The following is a 16,218-nucleotide window of genomic DNA, read 5'->3' on the forward strand; positions in this document are numbered from 1 at the left end:
CGAACACTAAAGACAGCTAAAATCTGCTTATCAGTTGGACCTCATGTTTTAGATCCACAGGTCTAAATTCACCTTAGGGTTAATTCCATTGAGGTCAGTGAAATCACAGAAGTGCTGATTTTGGTCCACAGTACTTGAACAATAAACTGTTTTTTAAAATTCTGGCATTACAAATGGCAAGCTCAGCCTCCCATCTAACAGGAGGATGAGAGAAAGCTTCAGTTATGTATTTTAATGTAAGATATTTGTGCTCTGCCCTATTTTATTCAGAATAGAACAAAGGTGTGACACACCCCTCACCACTCCAAGCTCCAGAATTAGGTGAGTGTGGTAGTGTTAGCAAATCAGTACGAGCAGCGGACGCAAGTCTGCCCTGACGTTCTTGGCATGGTGTCAAAGGGTGGTCTTAATATTCTTTTCACAAAGAAATGGAAAATGAGAACCTCTTGAGAAGAGTCAGTAGTTCTGTAATCCTTAGTCCTGGAAAGGTTCAGGAAACAGGCAAGAGATTATGATCTCTTCTTATTAGCATTGTCAAGTAAGTCTGCTGCTGGTTTTGTGTTCATTGTGGTTTGGGTTGTGAATCCATCCAGAGAAATAAAGGCCTAGAAGCCTATGGTTCCTGAAAAATTCATGTGGTGAAAAACATTCATTAGAGTCTTCTTTCTTGGTAGTCCATCGTGTCCACCAATAACGTCTTGAGCTTGCAGAGGCTCATCGCTGTGGACACCCATGTGGCTGAGGAGTCCAAGCCTTGAATGGCATGGGCGTTCACAGTAGGGGCAAAGTAATTGTCCTGGCTCTGTCAGAGTGGCTGCTGCTGTTGCTTTCCTCCTGTCACAAGCATCAATCAAACGTATGCATTGCTGCTCTTCGAAGTTGTCATATGTGTGTCGTACAAGACCACGCCAGCCTGTTCGGTCTTCTGCATGCTGCTCTAGGTGCTTTGGCTTTAATCCAGCGTGAGCAAAGTTGGCCTTCATGCAGTCTTTATATCTCTTGCGAGGCCTGCCTTGATTCCTTTTGCCTTGGGAGAGCTCACCAGAGCGATTCTTGACTCCTCCATTCCCTGTCCAGTGAAGCTAGGATTCCAGAATCATGGCTTCAGTGCTTGTGGTTCCTGCCCAGTCAAGAACTTCCAGGTTTGTGACTCTGTCCTGCCACCACATGTGCAGTATTGACCTCAGGCTGCCTGTGTGGAAGTGCTCCAGCAGTTTCACATGCTTTCTGTACAAGGTCCAGATTTCACATCCATACAGGAGACTGGTCAGGACTGCAGCCTGGTATACTTTCATTTTAGTGTAAGGTTGGCTATTGTGCTGATTCAACACTCATGCCCTCAGATGTCCTAGTGCCGGGTTGTCCTGGCAGATTCTGGCATTGATTTCTTTGTCGAGGGAGCCATCATTGGCTGTCATGCTGCCAAGGTACTTCAAACTCCTCTACTGTTTTTAACTCTGTTCCTTCAATAGAGATTGAAGCGGGGAGAGCAGCAGATCCTGGAGCAGAGTGAAAAAGTACCTTGGTCTTTCCTAGGCTGATGGTCAAACCAAAGAGGTGAGTGGCATCAGCAAACTTCATGATGATGAGCTGGAAACCAGACTCCTTGTGTGCCATAAATGCATAATCATCAGCAAAAAGGACTTCAAGGATGAGCCTCTCAAGTGTCTTGGTTTTATCCGTAGAGTAGACCACACAAACGATCAGGATGGGCTTCACTAGGCCCTCAGTAACAGGGTCTCAAGTGGATGGGATTGGTCTGGAGGCTAGCCTGCCTCAGCCAGCCCTTCAGTGCCATCCAGTGCTCTGGTGGCAATTTAGAAAGCCTGGGGCTTTGGCTGCTGCTGTAGCAGCAGCAGTGGCTGGGAGCCCCAGGCCTTTTTAAATCACCAGGACAGCTGCCTCCTTCCCACTTCCACTGCTATCGGCAGGCCTTCAGATGATCACACTGCACTCATGTCCTGGGCTTTGACACAGGCTTAATTTGTAATGAAAGATGTGCCAGAGTTGAAGCAATTCCATACAGGGTTTCAAGCATATTTTCACATTCATAACTGATGATGCAAGCCCAGATGTGCCAAGGCTGTGAACAACCCAAAGGCAGATGTGAAAGCCCTGGCACATACTAAGTGCTGCTTTAACCTAAGAAGAATGGGACAGGAGAACTGAGTGAATGAAAGCCTTAAGAATGTCCAGACAGTGCTGAGAGCATTTTGAGGTTTACACGGTCGTGAGATGGTCACACAGTGGTGAGTTGTGCTCCTGTCTGAGTTCAGGACTTCACCTGTGCTTGCAGGAAAGAGAGCTTCTTGACCATCACCCTGGAATCAAGAGCTGGAGGAAATTTACGCCAGGATTCAGAAGATGTTGAAACTTCAGGGTGGCCCTCACCCTGGTAGGTCCATGGGGTGAGGTTGGGAGGGGAGGTGCCTGGCAAATACATTTTGACTGTGTTGAAGCCCAGCCATGGGATTTATTCAGTAAGGCCAGTGCATAGTCACAACGAAAATTGTGAAAAATTTAACTCAGTGAAAAATGTATCATTGAAAAATTTAACTCATTTCCTCCACCTTTTGGGATTTCATCTTGAAAACCTATCAGGGTGAGACAATCCAGAATTATACAATGCATTTAGAGACTGTACATAAACCACGATGAGCTGTTCGTAAGCCATAATAACTTAAGGCAATATCTGCAAGCAAAATTTCCCTTCAGAAACACCATGGTTCATCACAAACAGTATTTCTGATCATCTTATGCAAAGGTCTACATAAGGCAGTATGGTCAATTTCAGACATACAATTCTAGCTATGGCAATTGCATAGTAAGAATTGAGGTATCTGAAATTGACTTACCTGTCTTCCCTGAGGGAGGCTGATGGGCACATTTCTCCCATCGATCTTCCTTACTCCTCAAGTGCCAACTCTAGACAGATTGATTTCATGCATCTCTACCAGATGTGTGAAATCAAAGTCTGAGTCAATCTTCCTGGAAATGTAGACATGCCCTTAGATTTTCCACTTTCCACTTTAAGGATGTGTAAAAGATCACATAATGGCTACCATATTTTCTTACATAGCCACTGCACTCCCAGCATCTAACTCATTGCTAGATTTTAACTGAGCACTTGTTTGGCATATCCCAGTGGTGTAAGACGTAGCTTATGGGAGGAAACTAACACATACACGTGTTTCAAACACAACTTTCACCCAGTCACCAAATTGTATGTATTTTCCAAAGGAAATACTATAAGAAGGATAAAATCAAATTTGACTTTTAAATAACTAACAGCTATTTTAACTGTATTTCAACAGCAATAAGTTATTCATAAGTCAAGTGGCTCATATGTGCTAGCACATGAATGACAAACACACAAAGCAGAACACATTCAAGGAAAAGGAGTTCCCTGAGCTTTCCAGTCAGCTCAGGGAACTCCTTAATGCCAGATGGGTTGAATGAGGCATTCTGAAAAAGGAATTCTCTCTCTCTCTCTCTCTCTCTCTCTCACACACACACACACAAATAAACTAAAACAATTTCAAGGGCAAAGACTGATGGTTCACTGAAGCCTCGACATACATTATTATGGATACTAAATATATGCTTAATACCAAAAGCAGACTCCACTGCCTTTTTCCACACTAGAGATATTACACTGCTGTAAGGGGCAATTTGTATTTCTGGGAAAAGAGCAGCATATTGACAGGAGTTGGAATAATTGAAAAGATTGTTCTGTAGCTCTTTTATTGTGGCTCTTGGTTTAGCTTTGGAATTCAATTAATTATTTAAAAAAACATTGTTTATCATACCTGTGATGGTGCTCATTGACCTCTCACTAAGACTAATGAAGTGATGGTGCAGTACTGGCCTACAAATGCCCTACCCCTCAGATCCTACCCCAAATGGAAAGCCTACTGAAAAGTTGACTCTGGAAATCAAGCAGGACAAGAATAAATAGGTTGTCTACAGGAAGGAAGCCACTTGGTAGCTCTGACCACTTTTTCTCTTTCCTTCTCCCTGTCTAGAGAGAATAAATGGACACAGAAAAAGAAGGTGGGAAGTCTCGGCTATGTCTACACTTACCGGGAATGTCAACAGCTGCTATGTAACTTTAGGTACACCAATGCATACCTAAAATCGATTTTCCAGCTATCAACATTGGTCCCTGTCTTCACTGCAGAATGTCGATGTGACCACTCCTCCTGCTGACATTCCTTAATCCTTGTGGCTTGCAAGGAATGCCAGGTTCAACCTTGATCCCGGAATGCACCATGCGTGAAACAGTGCCCCACAAGATTGAACCTAAGTGTTCAGTCCTCCGCAACTAGTGTAGACCTAGCACCAGTGATTCACATAATCTGAATAGCCCTCAACTGGGAGGGAAGTTGAGTGTTGTGACTATGCCCCAACCTGAGGAGAGGGTAGAAGAAGTAGAAAGTGGCCCATGGGAAGCTAGTGTAAGGTATCAGCTATACGCAACTGAAATGTTCCTCACTCCTTCCCCCTTGGGCCCTAGGCTGCCCCCCCCCCGCCCAAAGAGGGACAGCTTGAGTCCCCTTATCCTTCCCTGTGTCCTGTTTCTGACCAGGAGAACCCAGGATTGCTGAAGAATACAGAATATAACACAGCAGCCAGACCCTCAGATTTCCTGGCTAGACCATCCCAGGACTTTAGAAAGTGTTAAGCTGTAGTTGCCCACCAGCCCTGCTAGACCCTACATGAAGCCCACTTCTTACCCCAGCAAAAAGGAAATAGGGATTGACAAAAAGAGTCTCCAAACCAAGGAAATAATCAAAGAGCAAATTTCATCAAAAGGAGCACTGCAGCTGCATTAGACAATGCTCTATTTGAGGTGGTCAGAAAATAGGTTTTGTGACCAAACAAACATTTTTGTGGACAGCATCTATGGTCTCTGAACAATTTCAATTTTTCATTAAAAAAAAAAAAAAAAAATCTGAATATTTCTGTTCAACACTAATGTGTGTTCCCCATACCTGCATGAATACCTCATGGGAGTTGTAGTTTGGATGCCACCTGCCCTAATTTTCCTTTATGAAGTAGACTCTGCCATTGGACTACATCTCCTATGAGGTACCATTATCACATAATGCACAATGCTGGTTCAACAAGTGGAGAGACCGCAATGCATTATGGAAGATATAGTTCAGTCAGGTAGTTTGGGCAGGTTTGGGCTAAAAAAATTGTTTTCACCTGAAATGCAAGAAACAAAAAGTAAACATGGTCTATTGAAAATGGTCACAAGAATGATTTTTTTATTAGCATAAATATTCTTCACATACAGTTTTTGTAGTAGAAAAGAAAGCCAGGGCTGCAGTGGATACATGCTTTTCTTCCTCAGCAGCAAGTGTCAACCAGTCCAACCTCTCAGCACTCTCAGCTCAGGATTTTCCATCCCTGGTTTCAATCAGGCAGCCCAGACCAAGACGTGGAGATTAGGTATTATACTTCAATACTTTACAATCCTCTACACTCAGCATTTGTGTTATCCATTATAAACAGCAAATGAATGAAACATACTAAAAGGAGAGATCTGCCATCACTCCACTACTGAATCCCACATAAATGAATATGGAAATTTAAAATAAAGAATGAACCACTGTTAATCTTATGACATAATCTTCCATGTTAATTATGAAAAATGAACCTGAACAATGAGCACAGTAATGCATGTGCAATAATTTCTTTAAAGATATCTTGATACTCAAAATAATTTACTATCATTTTGAATAAAGATTACATGAATTGTGCTTCCGTGAGTTATGTGTATAATAAGGCACCACCTTTCACATTATTGCTATACACATTAAGATTTCTAATTGTAAATACCTAGAAAGAAAACTTACTTCTTCATCCTCCAAGCCCGTGAGATCCCAGAAGTAACTTAGTCTCATCTGCAAACGTTTCCAGTGTTCAAGGAACATTGTAGCTTAAGGGAACAAACACAAATCACAGTTAGATTTTGAAGGGACTCAATATATTATTAGCTATTAATATGTACTATTTCTATTCAGAATTACCTATAGGTGAAAGTTCTCTGAGGGTCCAGTTTGCTAGGTGCTGGACGAACACAGAGCAAGAAATAGTTCCTACCACAAGGAGCTTACAACATCATACAGTTTAAGGTGACAGAAGAACCCCTAGATCATTTAGTACAACCTCTGTATATCACAGGCTACCTATGGCACCCAGAACCTGCTATTATCCCCACTGAAACAGAAATAATCATTTACAGGTGTGGGTAAGAAAGTATCATTTTACAGCTAGAGAAGAGAGTCTGAAGGACTTGCACAAAGGCATTAAGGGATTCTATGTTGGAACCAGGAACTGAATCCAGATTTGTTTTTCCCATAAGATCTTCTCCCTCAATGTACCCTGTGCCTTTCTGTGGTTTATAAACTCAAAATATATTGCATTAAGAAGCCAAAATCCAAAACTGAATACTCTGCCACAGTTATACTCATGCTAGATAGAAGATGTATAACTATTTCCAAGCCCTCAAAAGTAGAAGAAAAAGGTAGACATAGGCTGTTAGTGAAAACCTACTGGGCACCAACACATAAACTGAAAATTCCAGCAACAGTCACGGGACAAACCATGATGATACTGATGATGCCTTTCATTCTGGCATGCTTAACAATGGTACAGTTGGGCATTGTTAATCCATGTAACCCAGCCAGGTGAGGTGTTAGATTCAGAGGATATGTCTACACTGCAATTTAACACTCCCTGCTGGCCCACGTCAGCAAACTTGAACTTATGGGGATTGCGCTGTGTGGCTGTTTAACTGCAGTGTAGTTGATCAGGCTTCTTCATGAGCTTCTAGCATTCCAGGCCCAGACCGAGCCCACCAGTTTTACAACTCCATAGCCTAAGCCCTTACTCAAAATGTGCTCTCTGGCATATCTTCTGAAATATGGGGAGGAAGGAAGAATTCTTTTCTTCACATCTGTTTTCCTTCACTGAAATCTACGGCTGAAGAGATAATTCAACCAGAGGCCAGAATAATTCAATCTATTAACAATTTCTGATATTGGGAGTTGCACTCTAAACAAACCAGTATAAAAATATAAAAAGTGCATGTCTAACAGATGAAATGATTATAAGACCAGAGTAAGTATCATGTTCTGGAGCCAGATTTTCAATAACTCAGAGCAAATTTTTCAAATAAAACTAGTGCCACAATTAAGGTGAAATTTTTTTCAAAATATGTCAGTTCCTATAGAGGTACCATAATAAGCAGACAAATTTTGAAGAGTCCAATACTCAATTTACAAAGGTGTTTGGAAAATCTGGTCCTGATTTTGGATGTTTTACTCTTCTGAAAAATCTGACCTGTAGGGGACAGTAGATATATTCTCTGCATACCTTTTCTCACATTACAGGAACCTATGAATCACTGCAGGGTGCTTTGGAAGAAGTGGCTGACAGTATATTTTAAACATATGATTGACTACACATTTCAGTTAAGCTCAGATATACAAATAGTCATTATTTTCACTCATCCCTTATGGAGAACTCAGTGCAAATAAAAAAACCCATGTTTAATATGTTCTGGTGATTTAAAAGACTTTCTGGAATAATTGTAAAAAAATATGATGATTTTGTAGGTGGATTTGTGCTTTCCTTCCCCATTTAGCTCAAGTGGATGAAAATTACCAATTTACTCAATCTTAATTGGTTGGGCTAGATATGCCAATGGTATAAATGTAAGTTGCTAAAGCTACACAGTTTTACACCAGTTGAAAACTTTCTCAGTTATGTTCAGCTTTCCTTCTTCCTCTGAAGTTTCTTCACTGTGAGTGGAAACTTGACATCTGAGAACATTAATGGCTATAAGCACAATTAGCCAGCCATGAGTCTCTCTTTTGTGTGTAAATTCTCAGTGGATACAGAACATTGGCAAATTGGGTTGTTGAGCTCCTGAGGATATTTTATGAGGTGTCCCATCAAGTAACAGGAGTGAACTTCATTTCCTGATATTAACAATAACAAATCTCTCCACCATTCCCAAGAAGAGAGAAGATAAAAGGATGAAAGGAGGATTCTTCTGCACAGCCCTTACCATGAAAGGAAGCCAGCTTGGCAGAACATAATTATCATATTGTTCCCTTTATAAAGCATATTAGTAGTGAGTAATAATGCATGGCAGTTTCCTCATCACTACATCTTACAAAACAGGATTCAAGCAATGTTAATGCAAGACACTGTAAGAGAAGCTGGATTCAGGTATGCAAAGAACAGAAGAGCTGTCAGTCAGGAAACTGAAAGAATGTGCCCCGCTACTGGCAGGGCAGCAATAACACAGTGTAATATAATTCTCAATATGCAAGCAGGGCAGGGTTAAAACAGGGTACTCGGTTTTGCTTTGCAGATGCTGATACATGATGGGAGTATTTTCTTGCATGGACAAGCTCAGTTATCATAGTCCCAGCACAAAGAATTTTCCAGTCTGTGGGAAACTTGTTTTTAACAACAGGATATGGCTCAGAAGAGATTTTATTATCCTTTAGTGTCTTTTTTAAACCATACATAAAGAACCGTTCTTTTCTATTTCACTACAAACTTCAGTAATTTCATCTCATTTCCAAAAATGCAGACACGGTATAGGTCAACAGTATACTTCACAAACCACATTGTTGATGCTGACAGGAAATTTCTGTGAATACAATTGCAATGGAAATGATCATTTGCATAGACGTAAGGATTTCCTTTTTTAAGCAAGATTCTCTTAGGAACACACTTGCATCTATCTGAGACAGTACGTCATTCATACTTTATGATAGCGCACAATCCCCAGAATTAAAAGCCAACCATTAGCACACCATGGAATTTTAATGATAAATTTGGAGAGTGTGATGGAATAGATGTCTGTATTCACACTCCACATACTACTATAATATGCTTTGTGTAAAGTATGCCTTATTAGGTATTATTTGGAAACATAATTTATTCCCCTGGTAACATGCATGTGAGGAAAACCAGCCCCCAGACTGAGTGCTCAGCTCATCAACAGCCTGGCTGGCACACTCCTTCCTTCTCCCACCATCTGTGACTGGGCTGGCACCCCAGGAAAGCACAAGATGCTCCCAGGCTTAGGCACCAGCACAGAGGAGCAGAGTTCTGCATGTGCCAAAGCCCCAGAAAACACTGGCACTGGGAAGCCTCTCCAACCCCCAGCTAAGCTCTAAAGTGGCAGAAAAGAAGAAATTTCTAGCCTGGTCACACCCTAATGTGCAGACTCTACAGCATACCCCAGGACAGGGACTTGGCACCCTCTTCAGCCTTGTTCTGCCCCGGGTCCCGCCTCCTGGGAGTGTAAAGCTGCTCCATTCCATAGACACTACTCTCCCATGCTGAGACACCTCTCTGGCCAGATTCGCTGAAGGTTCTGTAGGCTCTGGTGTACAACGTATCCTTAGCACTTAGCCTATTCCTGTCTGTACTGTAGCCAGGGGATAGGAAGTAGCTGGGTTGTGTTGGTGGCCAACAGCAGCCTGAAAGCTGCATGGATGAGAAGAGGGGCAAGCTGTTTCCAGACTCAGAGGACTTGGGTAGGGGGAAGAGAAGAGCTCTGCCAAGACATGGGCCATGTAGTCCTCTTCCCTACTCATATTCTCCTCTGTGGCTTAAAGCACCTCATGTCTCCTCTCCTGCACTGTGCCAAAAGGCTACTGCTGGCCACATTCTGCTGTGAACACTGCCAGAAATTGGGGGGTGGGGGAGCAGAATGTGACCCTATGGGAAGATCCAGTGACAGGTACCAGGAGAAGCAGGTCCATCCCAGTAATATGTCCAGGCACAGAGGGTAAAAAGCATGGGGTTGAGTCAGTCAGTCACTTCCCCATATGTGAGAGAATTATACAGGAGTACTTGTGTAGCCAGAGGACAGGAGGTGACTGGGTTATATAAGGGACCAGCAGCAGTCTGGAGGTGTTTGTGCCTTTGCAAACTGTAAGGGCAGAAAGGGCTGAGCTGCTTCCAGCCACAGATGAGAGGGGATGAAGGGAGAGAAGAGTCCATCCAATCCCCACAGAGGAAAGATATGAAGACAGAACAGACAGGGAACAGTATTAGGCAGCATGAGGCAGGCCCATCAGACAGCTATTCCAGGCCCCAGGGAAGAACAGTAAATGAGGGTTCTGTCTCTAACTCTTCTCAATTCTAGATGATTTTATGAAGCTGTATCATGCACACTGTGTCTTGGAAAGCCTGTGTAGCTGTGGATCTCACCTGAGCTATGTGGTGGGTTGTGTTATGTCTCCACTGTTAAAGAACAGCATTCACCAATCACTCATTTAAAGTAAAACAACTTGGGACAACAGGTTTGTTCTATATGGGAGAAGACACGTCCTCCCCATGTTTGAAGTAGGATGACCAACCTCCCATATTGGGTGGGACAGCCCCATATTTGGGGACTACTTATTTTTCAAAAGGGATGAACTGTCCCATATTTAGGCCCTTAGGGCCTGGCAGGTGGCCGGGAGCCCCTGTGGCTGCCGTGTGCCTGGAGATGGTGGGGGAGGAGCCAGCTCCCCAGGTCTTGGTGCAGCCAGGAGGAGCTGCCCCTCCCCACATATCTCCCTGTCCCCTATTTGGGTCAGGGACATATGGCCGCCCTAGTTTGAAGTGAAGAGGGGTTGGAAAAAATAGCAAAGTACCAAAAGGCAAAAGAAGCCGATAGCCCCAAAAGGCATCTATAAAGGGACTTATATAGGGGCAGGGGGGAATGGAAGGAGAGAGCCATTTTGTGCCAGATTAAGATGAGGGAGCCTGCTACAGGGGCAGGAAGGCAAGGGGAAATGGACCCTTGAGGGAGTTCAGCTGTGAACCAGAAGCTTCAAACTTTTGGGATGGAATTGTGTGAGTGGCATGTGATTGAATATTGCGGAGTTTGAAGGGTCAGCACTGTGTCCCACCCAGAGGGGCTAGGAGGCTGGAGAGCAAGTTCTCATATTCAAAAGGCATTGTGAGAAAGAGCTTCTGCACTCTGGCTATGTCTACATTTGCCCCCAACTTCAAAGGGGGCACGGTAATGAGGGCGACAGGAGATTACTAATAAAGTGATGTGATGAATATGCAGCACTTTATTAGGCAAATTCTGCCCCAAGGAACCTTTGACATTTCAAACTTCAAAGTGCTGGCATGCCGAAGGGCCCATGCTACTTCATAGTGCCTTTACACCTCAAAATTTTGGGGAGTAAAGGCACTTCAGAGTAGCGCAGGTGCTTTGAAGCGCCTGCAGCTACATGGCATGCCAGTACTTCGAAGATGCCGTGAGGGTGAATTTGCCTAATGAAGTGCTGCATATTCACGGCAGCACTTTTTTGGTAATCTCCCATCACCCTGACTACCATGCCCCCTTTGAAGAAGGGGGAAAGTACTGATGTAGCCTCTGAGGGTGTGCCTAGGCCCCCCCAAGATTGGGGCAATGACTAGACTCTGTTCAGGCTCCTAGAGCTTTAAACACCATTGGGAATTCAGAGCACAGACGCTTGCATTCCTCTCGCCACAACCCTAGTGGGTGGCCAGCAAGGGGAGGGAATTCTGGGTAACACATCTATCCCAGGCCTCAACATAAGCCAGCCTATATTAGTCTTTTTGGTCCCCTTAGCTCTATAAGGCATAAGCAGTACATTTAATCCCCAATGCACTAAGTGCAGTAACATGCTAGTGCTTAACTACCGTAGTATCACAGCTTTCGTTTATGTTATGAGTCCAAAGGTCTAGTAATACCGCTAATGTTCAAAACCATACTCACCCCAGAGCGCTATGAAAATGGAGAAGAAGACTGTTGCGGGGTTGTCAAATAAGTGGCTAGCGCGTGCTGTGTCACATGCAGTGCTGAGGTTCCAGTAGTCACAGGACTTATCACAAAGAGGGCACATGGTGAAGGCTGCTTGTTGGTCACACATCTCTTTACTATAAACAACAAATGCAAAGAGACCACAATGTATTTGCAAAGAAAAGAAGGTGTATTTGCACTTTGTATGGTAGGGAAAAGTGTGTCTTTCAGCCATTGACAATGACTGCATGCTGTTATATACAGCAGGTGCTAGGAGGCTTAAACACATTCAGGTACTGTGGTGAAGGAAAACCAGTGCAAAATAATAAACCAATCTGATTGCTAGATGTTATTGTAGAAGAATGACTCACTAAACACATGTATTAAATGTAATTAAATGAAATCAAAGGGATTGATGGCCTCCTGAGCCTCATGATCCTATCTGAGACATAGGAGATGCTAATCAATTTTTGAATGCATGAGAAAAGAGGATTAAAGTTGCCATAAGATAAATCCCAGGGGCCAAATTCTGGCTTCCCCTTAACCAAACACATGTCTGTAACATGGACTGACATCTCAAACAGGAACATGTGCTAAATGCCACGTTAATCTGTGCACGAATCTTGGCCACTATTGTGCGGACTATTTGGCCATGTGCAAATAAGAGGAAATATGGCTCCACAAATCAGCATAACACCCTATAAAGCTATTAAATGTACCCATGCATGTTACTTATTCCATCTCACAGATGGAACTGATCACTTGGCTGCTGTGTGCAAAACATTCTACAGAATGCATATTTACATCTGCTGATGTAAATTGGCATACCTCCACTGAAGTCAAAGGACTTATGCCAGCTGAGGATCTGGCCACTGAACAACAATCCAGTCTTTGTGCAAAACATGCTGCTTTCTCCTTTGCTGCACTTTCACTTGAGGAACACTTGGATAAGCAGCACTCGGTATTTTCCTAAGGTAAGTTTCTGGCACAATGCTTGTCTCTAGTATCATCTGCTACAAAAACATGGCCAGCTTTTCTGAAGTTATTTTGAGCATCTCCACTTTCCGATACCCAACCCAAGATAACTTAAAGGGAGTTGGTTTTCAAAAGATGGGTGCTCAGCACTTCAAAAAAAATCAGTGCTCCTTGGTAGTGTATCAAGTTGGATATCCAAAAATGACAGCACTCAAACACACTAGCCAGCTTGTTTTGAGAATGCTGACAAATTCATTTCATCTCACCAGATCCAAATGGGCATGTGATGCTCTTTCATCACAAATTGCCTCAGTTATTTATTTTTTCATGGGAAAGGCGGCTCATCAAAATTTCCAAAGTATTAAATATATATTAGAACAACAAATGTAAAGCTCTCCCTCCTGATTCTTGCATTCATATGCTAAACTGAATAACCTCTGCCTCAGATTACATTGTCTAATGGATAGTACAAGCAAATATCCTTTCTTACCAAGAGACACCAGAAACAGAATAACAAAAATACTGGAACACTGACTGCTATTTTTACAAAATAATGTAAACATTTTCAAAAAGTTCTATTTAATTTTATATGCTTCATTATATACAATGTGTTTCTTCAACTATCTACCCTCTAGTCTTTAACTAACCACCACTGTTTTCATTTAGGCTAGACAAAATCCACTGATGTTAATGTAAACTCCACCTGGCGTTAGAGCAGGCATATCTGTATGCAAGATCTTTGTGTTCAGGTGGATCCCTATTCCTGTGAGTGGTAACATCCTCAGGTGGCTTAAGCATAGATTAAATTGCAAGATCACAGCCTAACAGAAGAACTTACAAGACTGCTTCACGGATATTAGGTGCATGGTTAACTTTGTGCTGCTCTGGCTGGTGATTGGGTTCTTATTGACAAACATCTAGGGTGCTTTTCTATTACCACGGAAGTTAGTGAAGGCAAATGGTTTATTCCTTCAACAGTCAAAACCATCCCCCTGGAAGTTAATTCATTTTAATTACATGCTGCTATTTCCAGCTATGAGATAGTTAATACAACACCGTTTTTTTTTCCCTCCTTCTATTTGAAAAGGCAGCAGATGGTGGGGCAGACAGCTCTTTTCATGAGTCCCTCTGCAATTTTAGTGTTAGCATAAGGCTTGCTTGGGATCAGCATAAGTGACATAAATCAAAAGTTCATTCAAATCAGGTTAAACAAATCTAGATCACAAAGGTTATCTATCATCACTAACCAATTACTGATAACTCTCTTGATCTGTTTTTCTGCACTGAGATCATGTTATATAACTCTGCCAATTTACTTTAGACTAATATAGAAATTACCATATTGGACTGGACCCAACGTCCATCCAGTCCAGCACCCTAGCTATGTTAGTGGCCACTTAATGCTACAGAGGAAGCTCCAAGAATCCCTTATGGAACAACCTGCCCCTAGAGAAAGTTTCATCTGAACCCTCCTAATATTTAGAGGTTGTCTTAGTCCATGAAGCATGAAGAGTTTTTTTCTTCCAAAATTTTGGTTTTCATTTTATGTGTAGAAGCCAAGCATAAGATTAATTTATTATATTTAGGGAAGAGCTCAAGAATTCTGCAGACACAGGGGCAATATTAGAGTTCAGCATTATGACTTAAAATGGTCACACTTAAAACCTGTCAAATTCTTTGGCAAAGTATCTAACCATTTTAGGATGTCTTTATTAGCAACTGATGAACAACAAATTACCAAAAAAAAATCCTACTTTTAAATATTTTAAATTTAGAAGTAGGCCTTTAGATTAGTGTGGCAGATTAACTAAAATATTTCCTTATTTATCGTCACATCAAAATGAAAAATTCTTCCCAAAAGAGACTCTGGGTAATCAGAAATTAGGGAATACCGCAGACTCCAAAGGTAGAAAAGGCAATTCGCAAAATTTTTATCAACCTACCCCTTACAAATGATAAAGAAAGTGATATGAGGTGCTTCAAAGATAATGGAAATAGTTCCCTTCCATTCACTTCAGTGAGCTTTGCACCACAATCTAATATTGGAATGAGAGAAGTAGGATTTTGTGTGTATTTAAAAAACAGAATCTGATTGAACTGTCCTCACACTAATGTTTCTATTCACCAACTCTGCTACATGTTTAAATAGGGCTAACTGAAAACATGAAAAACTAGTTTTGCAAAATATTTTCTAATTAAGAATTTGGAAGGTTGAAATGAACCCATTTTCATTTATATGAAATTTCCTATTTTCCCCCTATTTTTATTGAAAATAACATTTTTCATTCACTGAAAACTTGCAGTGTATAAAAATGAGAGATAAAATGTTGAGAATGCTTTTTATTCGTCTAAATATCTGCAAGAAAACACATTTTTTAATGGAAAACAGAATTTGTTGACTTTGTCGAAATACCTTTACAATTTGCAGGTGGTGGGGTGGTAAGTACATTTTTAACAGAAAGCTTTTCACTTTTACCATTTGGACCAGCTCTAATTTTAAATTTTTAACCCATTTATGTAAACAGACTTTATATTGTATTTGAAAAGCATTACTTATTCCTAAGGCATCATTGTTTGCAAGATACCAAGTTGTGGTGCTCTAGAGATACATTTGTTATAACTGGAAATTCATACTGACACAGTTGCAGTTATTTCACTGCAATCCTACATATAAGTAAGAACACTGAAATAATTTTATTCAGACAAATATGTTTACTCACATATTTTAGAAGAATTAAATACATTTACTTGGTGTTGTTATTTCACTGACTGTACCATTGAAAAGCCAAATAAACATATTCTATTGCATTTCATTCAAATATCACACAATGCAAATGCACACATATTGCATAAGTGTGACATCACAATGAAGTACAGGGGAATATGGCCATAAGGTTTTTTTTTTTTTTGGCGGGGGTGGGGGGGTGCTTGGATCTTCAGTGGTGCATTTACTGAAAAAAGTATGATCAGTAAATTTATTGCATTCGTGTAAACACAGAAAGGAATTTATTTGGCCTGAATAAGATTATTCCATGTGTGTAAGAACCTAGTGAGATAAATACAGCTGTACTGTACAGATCTGTTTGTTAACACAACATGAAAGTATTTACTGAGGATTAAATTCAATAACAGAATGCTATAAATATTGAGTAACAAAACACCGTTCTTATGCAAACTTACCTAGGAATGTCACTTTCCATGGTTATACATCCATAAAGAAATACTATAATCCCAACTACAGAAGCTGGAATAAGGAATTCTGTATATAAACCCAACCACGCAAAATACAATCCTATTTTTTCTCCAAAATACTTTCTGTAAAAGAAAAGAAAGAAATACCTTTCAAGCATGTCATCTTCATTATCTTTTATGGCTGCATTTAAAAAATTCCTGCATTTGATACTCAGAAATTATAAGAGATGTGTGGTGAAATCCTGGTC

General features: G+C 41.3%; 1 protein-coding gene across 1 annotated transcript in view; it reads right to left on the reverse strand.

Annotated features, from left to right (window-relative positions):
* The window catches only part of ANO2 (anoctamin 2), a 281,244-nt gene that overhangs the window by 161,194 nt on the left and 103,832 nt on the right, over positions 1-16,218 (reverse strand). Inside the window, exons 10-12 of the mRNA XM_074983665.1 lie at positions 15,959-16,093; positions 11,780-11,940; positions 5,865-5,947 (exon numbers count right to left, since the gene is read on the reverse strand). Coding sequence (XP_074839766.1) covers positions 5,865-5,947; positions 11,780-11,940; positions 15,959-16,093 — 379 coding nt within the window. The remainder of the gene's footprint in view (positions 1-5,864; positions 5,948-11,779; positions 11,941-15,958; positions 16,094-16,218) is intronic.

Source organism: Carettochelys insculpta, chromosome 1, assembly GCF_033958435.1.
Source record: "Carettochelys insculpta isolate YL-2023 chromosome 1, ASM3395843v1, whole genome shotgun sequence".
NCBI classification, from domain to species: Eukaryota; Metazoa; Chordata; order Testudines; family Carettochelyidae; genus Carettochelys; species Carettochelys insculpta.